This window comes from Nyctereutes procyonoides, unplaced genomic scaffold, assembly GCF_905146905.1.
Source record: "Nyctereutes procyonoides isolate TBG_1078 unplaced genomic scaffold, NYPRO_anot_genome, whole genome shotgun sequence".
NCBI classification, from domain to species: Eukaryota; Metazoa; Chordata; class Mammalia; order Carnivora; family Canidae; genus Nyctereutes; species Nyctereutes procyonoides.
In genome coordinates, this window is record NW_026575135.1 from 23253106 (window position 1) to 23269146 (window position 16041).

Here is a 16041-nt window from a genome sequence, read left to right on the forward strand (position 1 = left end):
TTTTAAAGATTGTATTTATTCATTCATGAGAGACAGAGAGAGAGGGAGAGAGGCAGAGACAAGTAGAGGGAGAAGCAGGCTCCATGCAGGAAGCCCCATGTGGGACTTGATCCTGGGACTCTGGGATCATGCCCTGAGCCAAAGGCAGAGGGTCAACCACTGAGCCACCCAGGCATCCCTCTTTGTCCAAACTTTATTTTTTTTTTAATTTTTTAAGATAGATTTATTTATTTATTTATTTATTTATTTATTTATTTATTTATTTATTTATGAGAGAGAGAGAGAGAGAGAGAGAGAGGCAGAGACACAGGAAGAGGGAGAAGCAGGCTCCATGCCGGGAGCCCGATGCGGGACTCGATCCCGGGACTCCAGGTTCGTGCCCTGGGCCAAAGGCAGGCGCCAAACTGCTGAGCCACCCAGGGATCCCCTGTCCAAACTTTAGATCATGGTACTCCTCCTAGAAGTCCTCCCTCATTCCCCCAGAATCAGTGTTAAGATATCCTATAACAGGTTTTTCATAACACTCTATGCTACTTTCCAATCACATCCTATCATTCACCCAATAGGCATTTATTGAGAGCTTCTGATGTGATGGCCACTGTGTTAGGAGCTTGAGAACAGTTGTGAGCAAAAACATCCATAGGTCCTACTCTTGAGGAGCTCACAGTCTAATGGGAGAGACATACAATAATCAAATAATTACACAAACAAGTAAATAAGTACATACTAGGATGCAGGCTAAGGAAGAAAGGATCAAGGTATATTACTACATAATAGAGGAAACAACCCTATCTTCATTAATAGGGCAGCAGCACTGGGGCAGGTAGTGCGGATTGATAATTGGTCTGAAATCTTAGGAGTACATATGTGAGGAAGGATTTGAAAAGTGTTCCAGAAAGAAGGAATAGTACGTAGAATGAAATTACAGCTATAATAGGGTAAGAGTGATAAAAGTTAAGGCTTAGAGATCCAAGTGGGCCTCAGCCCATATAGGCCCCTGAAGGGTTATCTAAAAAATTTGTCCCTATACTAAGAGCAATGGGAAGTCACTGATAGGTTCTGAGTGGGAATGACATAATCAAATGGACAGTTTGAAAAAATCACTTGATGTAGCTGTTGAGAAAGGATTAGAAGGGGTATGAGTAGATGAGGGGAATACCAGTTACAAGGCTTTCACAGCACTCTGGGTGAGAGATGATGTAGGCTGGGCTAAGGAGGTGGTAGTGAATATGAAAAAAGTGGTTTGATTTGAGAGATATTTAGGAGATAAAGTGACAAAGGATCATATCTAGGGCTTGAGGAAGATAAGAGGTGTAAGGATGACACTGAGGAGAAGGGTTGTAAGAGTGTGGATATCTTACTTTGAACATATAGAAACACTTCAACTGCTCTCAGATTCTGCTCAACTCCTCTTGTCCTTTCTTCTATGGGATCCCAGGCCCAGTCACCAGACTCAAAATCTCTGAATCACCTAAGACTCTTTTTTGGCCTTGCATGGATTCTTGCCAATTTTCCCCTAACCTAGTCACCCTCATCAAGATCATCAGTTCTAAAAGTATCAACCATGAGAGACCTCTGGAGAGACCATAAAATGATCTAAAAATGCAAGCCTTTTCTTTGGCTCTCATAGACAAATGATGCAAAATTCCTGACTGATTTTTTTTATGGTAACTAACTGAGTTATAAAGAAGTACTAAAATTTGTTAGTCATAAACTAAAATTAGCTTTTAACTGGAGTTCACAGAAGACTCTAATTCAGTTCTCTACTAAGAAGTCTGGCTGCCGGTCAATGTTTGGCAACGTTGCAAAACTCCTCCTGCACACATACACATGTAGCCAGTTGGAATTCTCAAAATTTACAGGAAGGACACTCTGTTATTGGGGCATTACCGGTGATGTTTTGAGCTGGTCATGGTTTATGGTGCCTGACATTCATGCATTTTAACTACAAATTATGATTCATGGAGCTCTATCAGCACCAATTTAATATGCCCTAGGCTATTTGATTAACCCTATGGAGTAGAAGGATACACCTCTGACTTTATTTCCTGTCACTTTCCTCCTTCCCTTCCTTGCTGATCCAGAAACATGTATAGCAAGCTTCCATCTTAGGAACTTTACACTTGCTATGTCTGTCTGGAGGCTGACTTGTTCATTTACTTCAGGTCTTTCTCAAATGCCACCTTTGTCAGGCCTTCTCTGATGACTATATTTAAATCATAATCTTCTGGTTTCCTGAACTTCCTACTCCATTTCCCTGCTTTATTTTAATCCTTGATACCTATAAGCATCTGATAAACCATATATTTTACTTATTTATTTATTGACAATTTACCTCCAACTAAAAGGTAAACTCCATGAGAATAGGGATTTTGTTTTGATTTGTTTAGTGCTATATCACCAATACCTAGAACAGTACCTGGTATATAGTAGGTGATCAATAAATAATTGTTGAATGAGAATGACAATTTATATTATCAGAATTATTGACCTCTTAAATCTCTAATGCCCAGCTCTTGAGGCATGGGTATATGTGATTCAAATTTGAATCATTCATAGCCCTACTGCCAAAGCAGATATAAACATGAACCCAGAACCAGAACATGCTTCTACAGTGACATTTTCTTGTTATTACTCCCCACTAGTCTCTTCATCCCAGGCTTACCCCTTTCTATCCCTCAAACACTCAGATCAAAACTTCTAAAGAACAGCTCCAGACATTCAGAACTCATATTCAATTCATGTTCAGAATTTAATATATTCCAGACTTTGTGCTAGGTTCAGGGGACTTGACAATGAATGAGACAGACATGATCTTTGCTATCACTGAGTTTATAGTCTCAGGGGGCTACCCTATCCTGCTTCCAGAAAGGGAACTTAGGGCAGCCTTGGTGGCTCAGCGGTTTAGCTCCGCCTGCAGCCCAGGGTGTGATCCTGGAGATCCTGGATCAAGTCCCACGTTGGGCTCCCTGCATGGAGCCTGCTTCTCCCTCTGCCTGTCTCTGCCTCTCTCTCTCTGTCTCTATGAATAAATAAATAAAATATTTTAAAAAATAAATAAAAAAAAGAAAGGGGACTTAATCCCTTACAGAATATGACAGCCAGGCTGAGACCTGATGTATGGCAAGGAAATGAAGAGACGTGAGGCGGAGTGGCATGGAACAGGTGGCAGCAGACAGAAATGATTATACCAAGCAGGTAGAGGAAACAGGAGTTTCAAAGGCCTCGAGGAGAGGAGTGTGTGGATGTCACCTTCCAGGAAGTGAGGGCAGTTCAGTGTGCTGGGACTGTGGAATTGTCACAGAGCGATGGTGGTATTTGAAGTAGGGTTGGTAGAAAGGCTAGACCTTGCAGGCCAAACAAAACAGGTCAGACTTTTGGGACTTTATCCTGAGAGCAAAAGGAAGCCATTGAAAGGTCTAATCAGTGGAGTGAGATGAACAATGGAGTTAAACTCTTCTCTGTCCGCTAACAAGCTCAATCCTGACCTTCCCTCTCCACTACAGGCATCCAAATCATAGATACCTCCTTCCTGAAGCTTTTCTGCTGCTTCAACCTCCATGTCTCTCTTCCTGCCAGCCCCAGGGATCCCATCCTCTTTTATCTTTGTGTGCCTATGTTCTGTCTCCCCCACGGGACTGAGTTTCCAGAGGAAAGGAGTAACTTCTCAAACCTTTCTAGACTGTCCCAAGCCCAGCTCACCACTGACTCAGATTGCCCTTCGCTGAGACAAGAGACTGAAGAGTACAACCTAGCACAACCCAACCTTTTCTAACACCCACACACCAATATTTACACAATATTAAAACAACTCCTCCCTCCAGAGGGCAGCGCTGATGTGTACAGAGCCAGTTGACCCAGGTTTCTGTTTTCTGTCTGTTGTCACCTCTCTCTGCAGTCAGTGAAACTAGCCTTTAATGTCTCCCCTAATGGGCTGAAGAAACTGACCCCAAGCTTGTTCAAACTATAAGTGCTAGAAAAGATAAATATAATCTGCAGTGACAGGAAGAAGCGGTTACCTGGGGGTAGGGGACTGGGGAAAACTGACTGGGAATGAGGCACAAGGAAATTTGGAGGTAGAGGAAGTGTTCTATATCTCAGTTGTGGTGGTGGCTCACAACTATATACATTTTTCAAAATTTGTCAACATGTACAACTAAAATGTCCATCTCACCATATGTGAATCAGACATCAGTAATGCTGAATTTAAAACAAACTTCATGTAAATTAAGTCAGTAGGCCCAAGCACAACACACTGTTTCAAAACACAGCTCAACCCCAACATAAAACTAGGGCGTGGCCATGCAGGAATAGCAGCCTCTTCACCGTTGCTGAGATTTAAGAAAGATGAGTCCACTTGCTATGGAAGGCCAAAGAAGCAAAGTAGCAAAGGCTAATAAAGAGAAGGCCATATGTAAGGTCACAAACAGGATGGACACAGTTTTGCTCTCAAACCTCAAAATACCTACATCTGAATGAGGGAAATTTAGAATAAATAAATAGAAGTCCTGCTTCACAAACCTAGAAACTGCATATTAGCTACACAGTGATAACTCATAAAGGGCTTGGAAAAGTGAATTCTTAAAGGACTGAGTGGCAACCACAGAGGGATCCTTGAGAAGCCAGGTCTTACCTCACCTTCTATCAAGAGTGATGCTGGGGGTGAAAATAGAACTCTGTACTTGGTGGTTGAAGGGGCCAACTCTTGGGTTTCCTATGAGAAGGAATGACATCTGGCCAGGTGGCAACAAAGACCCAATGTTCACATGGCTGAATGAGTCACAGGACTGGTCCAGGGGCTCAGAGCAGAGAGAGACATATGAGGTTCCAGAAATAGTCAGGGGCCAGTGTTTGGGGTGTGCAGGTGTGTGAGGTAGGGGCGTGGGCAAGAATGAGAGAAAGGTCTCTCTCCTCTTCCTCTTTACCTGATCTCTTTCTCCTGAAAAGTCGCCCAGCACGGAAAATCTAAGCCAAATTCCTGTACATAATCTGTTCTGCCTGCTGTACAATTCTCTTGCACTCCTTCTGTGGGTTCTCAAAGGCCTGTGTCCCCACCTAGCCCAGCACTGGGAATCCAGCAGAGGTCTAGAAAAAGAATTTCTTTGGAACAAGAATGTGAGGGCAATGAGGGACACATGAGTCAGGGTGGAGGTTAAGGAAGACGGGTTGGTCAGAAGGGTTTTCGATATGAGTGGAGAGAGGAAATGGAAAGATGAAAGGAGGACAAATGAAAGGGAAGTAGGAAATAGTGGGTCAGGGGCAGTGTGGGGAGGAAGCTAGGATTAGAGGGAGAGAGGACAGGGTTAGAGGTCAGTGGGAACACAGGCCAGGGGTCACAGGGAGAGAGAAGTTTAAGGGTCAACAGAGAAAGGACGATGAAGGATCAATAAAAGTATGATCAGTGGTCATTGGTGGAGAAGGGCAGAGGTCGTTGGGAGAGAGCAGTCGGGGTTTGTGTTACCTGCCTACGAGGCGGCTGTTTCTGGGGCATCTTGATAGAAGCAGGAAACACCTCAACACTTGGAACACCTACAAAATGCTCTCTTTCCTGAGGACAGGTAGTTTGTCCCCTCGATCACGCACAGGAAATCTGGATTGTCACTTCAATTCCCAGTCGCAGGGGTTCTTTGGGGACAGCCTTCGTTGTGGGTCCCCGCGCCCTTGCAGTATAGAATCTGCTCCTCCCTGACGCGGTTGCCCAGCAACCAACCGTTAGCCAAGGCGCAGGCGCCTCTGACGCCCCCTCCCGGCTCGAGGGAGAGGCGGGGCTGCGCGCTGGGGGAACCTCCGGCTCCACAAGACCCGCCCCCTCAGGAATAATACGACCCGCGGCAGCTTGCATTAGAACTCCCGCATGTGGGAGGGGCTAGAGCAACCAGGCACCGCCTCCTCATGAATAATGCAAGTTCAGGCGGTGTCCCGGACCCGGAAGTGGAGTTGCCGAGTCACCGCAGTGGCTGAGCTGCTGACAGGAGGCGGCGGCGGAGGAGGAGGCGAGGCAAGACCTGCGGCTCGGCCCGGCCACAGCCGCGGTAGCACTGAGGCGAGCCCACGGAGCCACGCCGGTCTTAGCCAGCAGGCGAACCTCCCGCCCCTCGCCCATCCCTCCGTCTGTCCCGACACTTGCCCGCCCGACTCGTCCCGGGCGGCCTAGTCTGCACCACCCACCCGACTCCTGGGGCCGCCGCCCCGCGCGGTCCCGTCGGCGTCCCTGGCCGCGCCCGGCCCCTGGCCCGCTCGCCCGCCGGCACCATGATGGAGGAGATCGACCGGTTCCAGGTGCCCACCGCGCACTCGGAGATGCAGCCGCTGGTGAGGGGGCGGGCGGCGGGCAGGCCAGGACCGGGAGGGGGCGCTGCCCGAGGGCGAGGGAGGGAATCGGGCCCTGGTGACTGCGGAGGGGGCGCCTTGGGATGGGGCAACGCGAGCCTTGAAATCGCATCGCCGGGGGAGGGGGGCTTGCAGGACGAGAATACGCGGGGTGACAGAAAAGAGGCCTGTAAAGGCTCAGGGCTCTGTCAGCAAAGACAGGCCAAGGGAGCCACGGGGAGGACCGTCGGTCGGAACGTTTGGGGCACAATGGTGCACACTGCTAGTGGAGGCCCTTAGCTGGGAAAGGAAGAGACTGTCTTGGGGTCCCGCCGCCGGCAGGCCCTGGGGGCTGGGTTGAGAGGTGAGGAGCCGCTTAGCCCTAGAGGCCTGTGATGCTCGGAGCGGGGGAGGGGGGCCCGGAGCAATTAGGCTAAAAGGGACTGGGGATAGACTGGCAGAGGAGGAAGGGGGCCATCCCTCCAGTTAGCTGGATACGGAGGGGAATGCGGGTCTGGGGCCGAGGGGGTCGGTGCAGGACCCCGGAATTCTGTTCTTCTCCGGAGGAGAGCGCAGGGAGTCTTAGGCGTAGGGGGTTGCTAGAGCCGGAGTCGCGGAGGAGAGAGCACCGCGGGGAGGTGGAGAAACAGGGGCGCGGATGAGACAGCTCGGGAACCGACAGGAGAGGGGGCGGGGCCGCTCTGGAACCGCCTGTGCCCACCCTTTCGGAAGAGCCCCCAGCATCTTCGGCCTACGTGCATTGAGTCTTTGCTGGGCGCCCATCCTGCTGCCAGTCCGCGGTCCCGGAGTCTGGGAGGAATGATGTCATCGTTGCCGGCGCGAAGGGGATGGAAAGGGGAGGGCGACGCGGGCGACCGAGGCCAGTCGTGGGGAGACCATGCCCGATGGCCACCGCTCAAGGGGGCTGCCTGACGGGCTTGTTCATTCGGCGGTGGGCAGCGGGGCGAGAGGCGCCACCAAGGCCTAGGCAGCTGGTACAGGGAGAGGGGGAAGGGAGGGAGTGCCCAGCTCTGTTCCCTTTTCCATCTCCCTTCCTCCTTGGAACAAGGAAGGAAACAGGGCAGGCCAGGACCCTGAAGGTGTGGATGGCCTATTCTCTGAGCTCTGCTGGAGCTAAACAGAGCTCTCCAAAGCTTGAAGATCTGGAGCTCCCTAAGGCTCCTTCTTCTATGTTAGGCAGAGAGGTGAGGAATAGGTTCTATTCCTAGGCCCTTGGGCCCCTGGCTAACAGATGTGCTTTGTAGCTTCCTGAGCAAGTAATTAACCATTACAGCAGACCAGACAGATCTTGGCAGGGACCCATGACCCATTCTAAGCCACACCTTTTGGGGGAATGGTAGACAGAATCATTAGGAACCACCTAGCAGGAGACAAGTGGCCTTTTCCCCTTTTTGTGATTACTTAGTTCTAGAAGCCCAAACAGAGATTTACAATAGCAGGAGATGAGTGGCCTTTTCCCCTTTTTGTGATTACTTAGTTCTAGAAGCCCAAACAGACTTACAAAAGTATACCATAATATTAAAGTGGGGAAAGAGATCCCGATGGACTTTTTTCCTAGCCCGATGCCATCACTGGAATATTTTGGGGCCAGAAAATCCTGGTGAGAAGTCTGTCCCACAAACTTGAAGAACTTTAGGCTGGCTGAAGAGAACATTCCTTTCTAGATTATCTTTCCAGCCTGGCTTGTCAAACTAGATTGCCCTTCCAGTTCTAACCATCTAATCAAGAATCAAAAGGGAGGGTGGATGAAGTAGGAGGAGGAGGAGGTCCAAGTGAGTCAGGAGAAGAAAGCAATGAGTTGGTTCTTGCCTCCCATCTGGGGTTCCTAAGAAGGTAGGCAGTAGTTGTCCAAGGAAAAGGGGGAAGGAATGGTGTTACAAGGCCTTCTTAGTTGTCCTTGGTGCCTTTATTATCACCTGAAGTTCTCAAGGATAGTTTGAGTGAATAGTGACCCCAAAAGACTCCTGAGGTGCTTCTGGTCTGTGTGACTCTGGAGTAGAAATGTTTATGCAAGGAGGCACTTATCAGAAAAGCTGTGGCTGCCTTCAGACCCTCTCCTTGAAGGCTAAAGGAGCCCTTTGCTGCAGGAGGATACTTGTTGAGGTTAATGAGAGCCTTTTGGAAGTGGTAATACAGTCATCCTTCCATTTGGAGGCATAGATGTTGCCCTATAGATCTCTACCTCTTGACCTCTGTTCCCAGATTGAAGTTTAGAAGATCCTCAGAACTCCTTAAATGTTCTGTGTATTACTGAGACCATCAGACTCTTGGGTGGAGTTTCAGGAAGAGCCTTTGTTTCAAGGCATAAGGAATCAAAGTGGTATACCACAGAAGAGAAGGGCAAAGTGGCTCTTTAGAGGTATTTGGGTAGACCATAAAAACTAGGGTCCCAGGCTTGGACTCAACTGTGACCTATTTCATTTTTTGCCATTTTTTTTATTGAGACCTCTAGGAAGTCTCTTCTCCTTCTCTGGACTCAGTTTTCTCATTTATCAAACAAAGACAGACTATCTCTTTAAAATTTAAACAATAGCTCCTCACCCTGTCTTCCCAGGAATATCATAGGGAGCTAATATCACTGTTTTAGCTAATTCATTCACCAAATATTTATGTAGTATCTGCTCTGTTCCAGATATTACACTAGGTATTGGGGACACAGTAGTTAGCAACACAGATACAGTTTGGTAGAAGTTTTATTGTTCATGCTCACTCCTTCGGTGAGAGCCCCTCTGAGGGCAGAGTGGGGGCTGTCTCCGTTAGCCATAATGGAAACAAGACAATGCTGGTATCAACGTCTGGCCCACACTGTACCAATAGAGGCCTGTCCCAGGGACTCCATCATTAAATAACCCTCCCTAGCCTATAGTGGTTGGAAAGAATCCAGAGGGCATTCTTTACTTGAAAAGCTCTAGTTCTAGGGGAGAAGATTTTTTTTTAATTTTTTTTTTTATTTACTTATGATAGTCATATATATATAGAGAGAGGCAGAGACACAGGCAGAGGGAGAAGCAGGCTCCATGCACCGGGAGCCCGATGTGGGATTTGATCCCGGGACTCCAGGATCGTGCCCTGGGTCAAAGGCAGGCACCAAACCGCTGCCCCACCCAGGGATCCCCGGGGAGAAGATTTTTATTTTTTTCTCATTTACTTGAAAGAGAACCTCAAGCTTAAAAAGGGGGCCTAAGGGAGTAGCAGGAGCTGGGAGGGAAGGCACAGCCAGCAGATCTGGGTGTTTCTAAGGTGCTAATTTAAGCATTAGTTCTCAGCTAAGTGGGAGGAAGAGGAAGAGATCCCTGCCCTGTTGTTCCTGCTGCTGTTGCCACAGCTGCATGGAGCCTTCTGTCTGGGGTGGGAGTTTGCCTGAAAGGAGTGGCTTCCCTTCTTTTCCCATCACAATTATTTAATTGGCCTGGCTGCATCTCAGCAGCTGAACCAGGCCTGGGCCTATCACTGAGAGCTCCCCAGGGTCTCTTCCTGTCTCCTTATGAAAGGAATGAGAACTCCTCTCGGAGACATAGTCCCCATGCTCCACTCCTGCTGTGTTCATCTCCTAGACAATCCTGAGTGTTTCTGAGCACTCAGATTTTCCCGAAGAAACTGCCAGAGATAGGCACACTTTGTACTCAGTTCTGTGTCCCAGCCACACATGCACCTCACTCATCTAGGGAAGCTCCCAGATGTCCAAGGCTCTCTGTAGAGCAGTTGGGTTGAATTTGGGCTATTGTGTAAGTGAGCAAGCAGGAATAGGTTTTCTGGCCCTATTTGTTCGGCTGGTTGGTGCAGCCTCACAGTCTATGTCTTCTCTTTGGCTGCAATTGGAGAGGAAGAGATTTGTTGCAAAAACAAGAACAAAACAAATGGAGCTTTTAAGGATTTAATTATGTCAGGCAAACATCTTACCTCTTGTGTTCTCAGAACCTAAGAGACCAAAAAAAAAAAAAAAAAAAAAAAAAGAAAGAAAAAAGAATACGGCACCAGATGGGGTCTTTGTACGTCTGAAAGAAATGCTAGTCTGTCCTCCTTGAAACCCCTATTATCCATTAACTCATTTGTTTAGTTCATGAGCATATGCTCATTTCTGGGTACTTTAAGGATAGAGACAAGTGAGATTTCTCTAATAGGTGGCCAGGAAAAGGATGGGCTCAAACAGCTATAGGAAGCTTTTAGATATATGTCAGGGGAGAGTAAAAATCAATGGAGGGTGCTCCTGAGAAATAGTGACACTGCCCTTGGGAGAAGATGAGGAATGCTGAAGTTTTGACCCCCTTTGACCACATGAGTTTGGAAAGGTATCTCAGACTCCTCTTGCCTTTTGACACTCAGAGATGGGGATGGTCAAGGCAGTAATTCAGTGAGTAGGCCACAGTAGCTCATGAAAGTGGCAGAGAGAACATTGTAAAGAGAACAGGAACCCACAGTGAAAAACTGACCTATATATATTCTTTAGTCTGGGCGCCTTAAGTCACCTTCTTGTAATTAGATGGCTTTTCAGTTTAAGGGTAAATTCTCCTAGTGGGTGCTTGTGGCTTATGACCCAGTAGTATTTCTCAGGTTCTGAGAAGAGGCATATCCTTCTCTCTCTTCCAGTATTGCAAAGTGAAGATCAGGTTTGCTCAGGCCTCCCCTTTCTCCATTACTACTCCTCTCTTCAGTCAACAAACACTAAGAAATGACTTTCTGCCAGATGTTGTGCTGGGCTTAATAACACAGAATCTTGCTTGCTTCAGGGATACACACAGTCAGGATAGTCTGAGGTAATGCAGGTAATGAGCACTGCACAAAGTAAGGACCAGACCAAGAAGGGCCAAAGGAAAAAAGGAAGTGCTCTCATCAAGTGACCAGGGAAGGCTTCACAGAGGAGATGCCGCTGAACTGGTGCTTAGATGAAGACTAGTAGCTTGGCAAATCAATAAGATGAGGTGAGGGCAAGCATGCCAGCCAAAGAGCATGGAGAAGAAACAATTGAATGCATGAAGGGTTTAATTAAGGGAATAGCATGATCATATTTGAGTTTAGGACTATCACTCTAGTAGCAGATGAGAGATGGGAGAAGGTGAGATTGGAGGTTGGAAAACTAAAATGGAGGTGGTGCAGTAAAAATCCAGGAAAGAGATGATGAAAGTCGATACTAAAGCAGCAAGAAAAGAGGGATGCTTATACAGATACAAATAAAATAGAATAGGCAGTATATGGTACCTGTTCGGAGGTCTGGGGAGAGGTAGGGAGTCAAGGATGACTCCCACATTTCCGGGATGGATATCTGGAAGGCAAGAGGTACCATCACGACCCCAGGAAATTGAGGGGGGCTGTTTGTGTACTTCTTGGCTTCAGGGACTGCTTATATGGGAGAAAGCTGCTGTTTTTCCTTGCTCTGCTTTTGAAACCGCATTGTTGGGGTTATGAGGGACTCAGGAGTCCTGGAAAGTCCTGTCAGAGTGATACTGGCCCCCAGCAGCCTCAAATAGGATACTGAGAAGTGTGCTCACCTACCAGTGACTACTTTTCCCCTGAAACCTGCTTTGATGAATGCAAGTGAATTGGTGGCAACAAGGAGCAAGTGGTGCTGCTTTGTTGTTGTTGTTGTTGTTGTTGTTTCCAAGCAGCACTTTGATGAAGGAATAATAAAATCCTTTGTTGGCTAAGAGAGTGTTTTTATGTTGCAGTTTCTGGCCTGGCCTTTTACCATCATCCTGGTGAAGCTTATAACGATTTTCTAATTGGTTGAGCTGGGCTCTTGTACTGATTTCTTTCTTTCTTTCTTTTTTTTTCTTCTTTAAAGATTTGATTCATTTATTTATTTGAGAAAGAGAGAGAGTGTGTGGAGAGAGGAGCAGAAGCATACTCCATACTGAGCCCCACATGGGCTCAGTACCAGGACCCCGAGATTACAACCCAAGCTGAAATCAGGAGCTAGATGCTCAACTGACTGAGCCACCCAGGCGCCCCTCATTGATTTCTTTTAGGATAGATGTGTGAGTTACTGCTTCACCTGCAAGAGTCAGAATGAAAAAGGATACATAACCCTTCTTACCCTTCTTCTCTGATGGATACCAGCCTAGAAAGCTCCACTTGGTATAGAAGCAGTTTCCAGGCTGTTGTCTTCCAGGCAAGGTGTGCCAAGGGAGCAGGTTTCTGGAGTGAGATTGCTCAGAGGTGACTTGTCTTCTTAAAGGCTCCAAATGCAGCCTTTTAGACAGGTGCTTCCATGGGTAGTTGGGTGTCAAGCTGAATCATTTCCAGCCCCCTGCTGCTTTTGACTGACTGCTGCTCAGAGTGAAAAGAAATGGAAAACAGGGGCACCTGGATGGCTCAGTAGATTAAGCATCCAACTTTTGATTTTTGGCTCAGGTCATGATCTCAGGGCCAGGAGATTGAGCTATGCATCAGGTTCGATGCTCAGCATGAAGTCTGCTTGAGATTCTCAATCCCTCTTCCTCTGCCACTTGCCCCTATGCTCGCACTCTCTCTCTCTCTCAAATAAATAATTTTTTTTTTTTATTAACTTTTTTTTAATTTTTTAATTTTTAATTTTTTATTTATGATAGTCAGAGAGAGAGAGAGAGAGAGAGAGAGAGAGAGAGAGGCAGAGACACAGGCAGAGGGAGAAGCAGGCTCCATGCACCGGGAGCCCGACGTGGGATTCGATCCCGGGTCTCCAGGATCGCGCCCTGGGCCAAAGGCAGGCGCCAAACCGCTGCGCCACCCAGGGATCCCTCAAATAAATAAATTTTTAAAAAAGATTTTAATTTATTTATTCATGAGAGACACAGAGAGAGAGGCAGAGACATAAGCAGAGAGAGAAGCAGGTTCCCTGAAGGGAGCCCAATGTGGGACTCGATCCCAGGACCCTAGGATCACAACCTGAGCCAAAGGGAGACATTCAACCACTGAGCCACCCAGGCGCCCAATAAATAAATTTTTCATAAAAGAAAGAAAGAAAAGAAGAAAAAGAAATGGAAAACAGAGCCTTTTTCGCTTGAATCTGATTCACCTCAAGGACTCTTCTCAACTTGAAAGGGCAGATGGAGCCTTGTATCTAGAAAGGATATAGGAGACTCATCTTCTTGGGCTTAGCTGCTTCATGCCTTCCAGCAGACCCTGGGAGAACGGGTGCAGGGAGGCCCAAAGGGAACAGGAAGAGGAGAATCAGGTTAACAGTAGATACCCTGAGATGCTGGCTGAAGGAAGCAAGAGGCGTGGCTCAGCAGGCTCTCAAGTCATTGTTTCCTAAGGAGATTCTACTGGGAATGTGGCCATCTGGGCCAGAGAAAGGAAGGAAGGAAGGAGGCAGAGCTGGGCCCAGCTTTGCATCTGGCTCTGCTCTGGAGTTCAGAAATTGGCACATGACCCAAAACTTCACTGTGGGGCAGCCAAATGAACTCCTGAGCTCTAGAAAGGGACTCTGGAGTGGGAAAGTCCACTAGAAAGGAGGCCAGGAGGTCTGGCCTTGGGGACTGGTAGACAGGGGCCAGTAGGAGTTCAATCTAGGTCTTATCTTCTTAGGAGCTGGTTCAAGGAGATATGTATTTGTTGTTGTTGTTGTTGTTGTTATTCAGCGATGTCAAATTGAAGATCAGTTGGTTGTGGTTCTTGAGGATCAATTTTAAGTTTCTATGATGATGATGTGTGTGTAAGCATAAGAGGGAACTAATGGCCAGAAAGGGTATTTGACCATTCTAACCCTGAGGAGTGTAGCTATGCCAAAGGCCACACCCCGGCAGAGGTGAGCCCAGCTACTGTGGTACCTGATCTAGTTTTACCTTTTTTCACCACCAGACTCTTGGCTGTCATAACCAAAGTCTACCCCAACTATTTAGAAGGGGCAATTTAAGATTTATTGAATTAACTTCATCTAAATCATATGAGAACCATATATATTTTACTATGTAGTTAACTTAAACTTAATTATATACAAGTTATAAGTGATTTATAGTTCCCCATATTAATTCTGAATTTTATCCTTGTAAAGGAATTGGTGAAGCCCTCAGCCAAGCATGGCTTAGATGAGCATTTCCTATAGTATAATTCTTAGAAACATTGATCCTTTGAGATACTTTATGGGAATAAAAAGGATCTATAGACAAATTCCTTTGGGAAACACTACATACTCTATCCTATCACAATGTTTAATAGTGTTTTAAAGGCTCTGAGTAGTCCTGCAATAAAGACTTTCCAGCTTTGTTTAACCCAGTGTTTCAAAGCTTGTGTAACTGTGGGACCTTTTTTCATGTTTCATCTATTAACATCATATAGAACCAATGTGGTTTACGGAATAATCTTTGGAATGCTTTGTCTTAGAAATTAGTCTCTCAGGACACCTGGGAGAAGTTAGGCATCTTACTTTTGGTTTCAGTTCAGGTCGTGATCTCAGGGTCATGATTGAGCCCTGCATGGGGCTCCATGTTCAGCATCCAGTCCGCTTGGGATTCTTTCCCCTCCTCTCTGCTGTTCCCTCTGCTCTCTCTTTCTCTCTCTCTCTCTCATAAACAAACAAACAAAATCTTTTTTTTTTTAATTTATTTATTCATGATAGACATAGAGAGAGAAAGAGGCAGAGACACAGGCAGAGGGAGGGAGAAGCAGGCTCCATGTAGGGAGCCTGATGCGGGACTCAATCCCTGGTCTCCAGGATCACGCCCTGGGCCTAAGGCAGGCGCTAAACTGCTGAGCCACCCAGGGATCCCCTAAAATATTTTTTAAAAAAGAAATTAGTCTTTCTTCTGATTCAGTCTAGATTTATAGTCTTCTCAGTTCTTTTGAGCCTGTTTTATAACCCATACCAGTTTGCCCCATGCTAGTCTGTAATGGGATATTGTTGCTTTGTGTCAGGGTCTGAACTTATTGCTATCAGTAGGAAGTTCTTAGTGAACTTGGGTCAATGTAAAAGCAAATCCATTGTACTGTGTCAAGTTTTTCTCATGATAATGTTAAAGGGGTTTTACTTCCTTTTAACTCCCTCTACTAAATGTTGGTCTGGTGAAACCAGTATTTTTACCACTAACCTTTTTTTTTTTTTGACAGTTTCATTAAGATATTGAGACATAATTCACATACTGTACACTTTACCCATTTAGTACTTTACTTTGAATCTTTGTGTGGCTGCTGCTTGCCTCAGTTCTGTTTCTCCTTTGTAGCTTTGGGCTGTGCTCTGCCCTTTTGTGTTCTGCTACATAGGAGAGAATATAAAGATTATAGTCATCAGAAAGAAATCTCTCATCAGAGGGAATCTTATCTCAATTGGGATTTAAGCTGAAAAAATGATTCCCTGATTAGGTAGGTGCCTCAACACTTCCCTCTGTGGTACCATTAAATGTGCCCCCTGGTCACAGCAGATTAGAAGGTGTTCCCATATAATCATTTTACACTCCCTATTCCATGGGCTATATAAAGCATGAATGATAAGCAGGTTTCACCCTTTATGTCAATGTCCATTGATCAGTAGTGGCTGTCTAGATTGTTAAGGTGGATTCTGAGGAAGAGTCCTGGTTCAGTTAGAAAGAGTGACATGGTTGATTTGCCATGTCTGCTATGGTCTTCAGCAGGGAAAATGTTGTTTCTGTTTGCCATTCCGGCACCCCTGAGCCCTAAGACACCATAGTTATCCTAGACAAAGAACATAGGAAAGGAAGAATCTTGGAGATGTTCAGCCAGCTCAGCAATATGTTTCACAGAGGGTCTGGAGTCTTATGATATGGCTCTTTAAGAAATGAA

At 46.4% G+C, this 16041-nt stretch overlaps 2 protein-coding genes across 7 annotated transcripts in view; one reads left to right on the top strand and one right to left on the bottom strand.

The window, feature by feature from the left end:
• The window catches only part of DNAI1 (dynein axonemal intermediate chain 1), a 61410-nt gene extending 55307 nt beyond the window's left edge, over positions 1–6103 (bottom strand). Inside the window, exon 1 of the mRNA XM_055301500.1 lies at positions 5942–6103. Coding sequence (XP_055157475.1) covers positions 5942–6103 — 162 coding nt within the window. The remainder of the gene's footprint in view (positions 1–5941) is intronic.
• The window catches only part of FAM219A (family with sequence similarity 219 member A), a 51857-nt gene continuing 41759 nt past the window's right edge, over positions 5944–16041 (top strand). For 4 of the 6 annotated variants that reach the window (XM_055302543.1, XM_055302544.1, XM_055302546.1 and 1 more), the window contains exon 1: positions 5944–6312. In XM_055302543.1, coding sequence (XP_055158518.1) covers positions 6253–6312 — 60 coding nt within the window. In that variant the 5' untranslated portion in view covers positions 5944–6252. The remainder of the gene's footprint in view (positions 6313–16041) is intronic. The other 2 variants (XM_055302545.1, XM_055302548.1) reach the window with 1 other exon arrangement.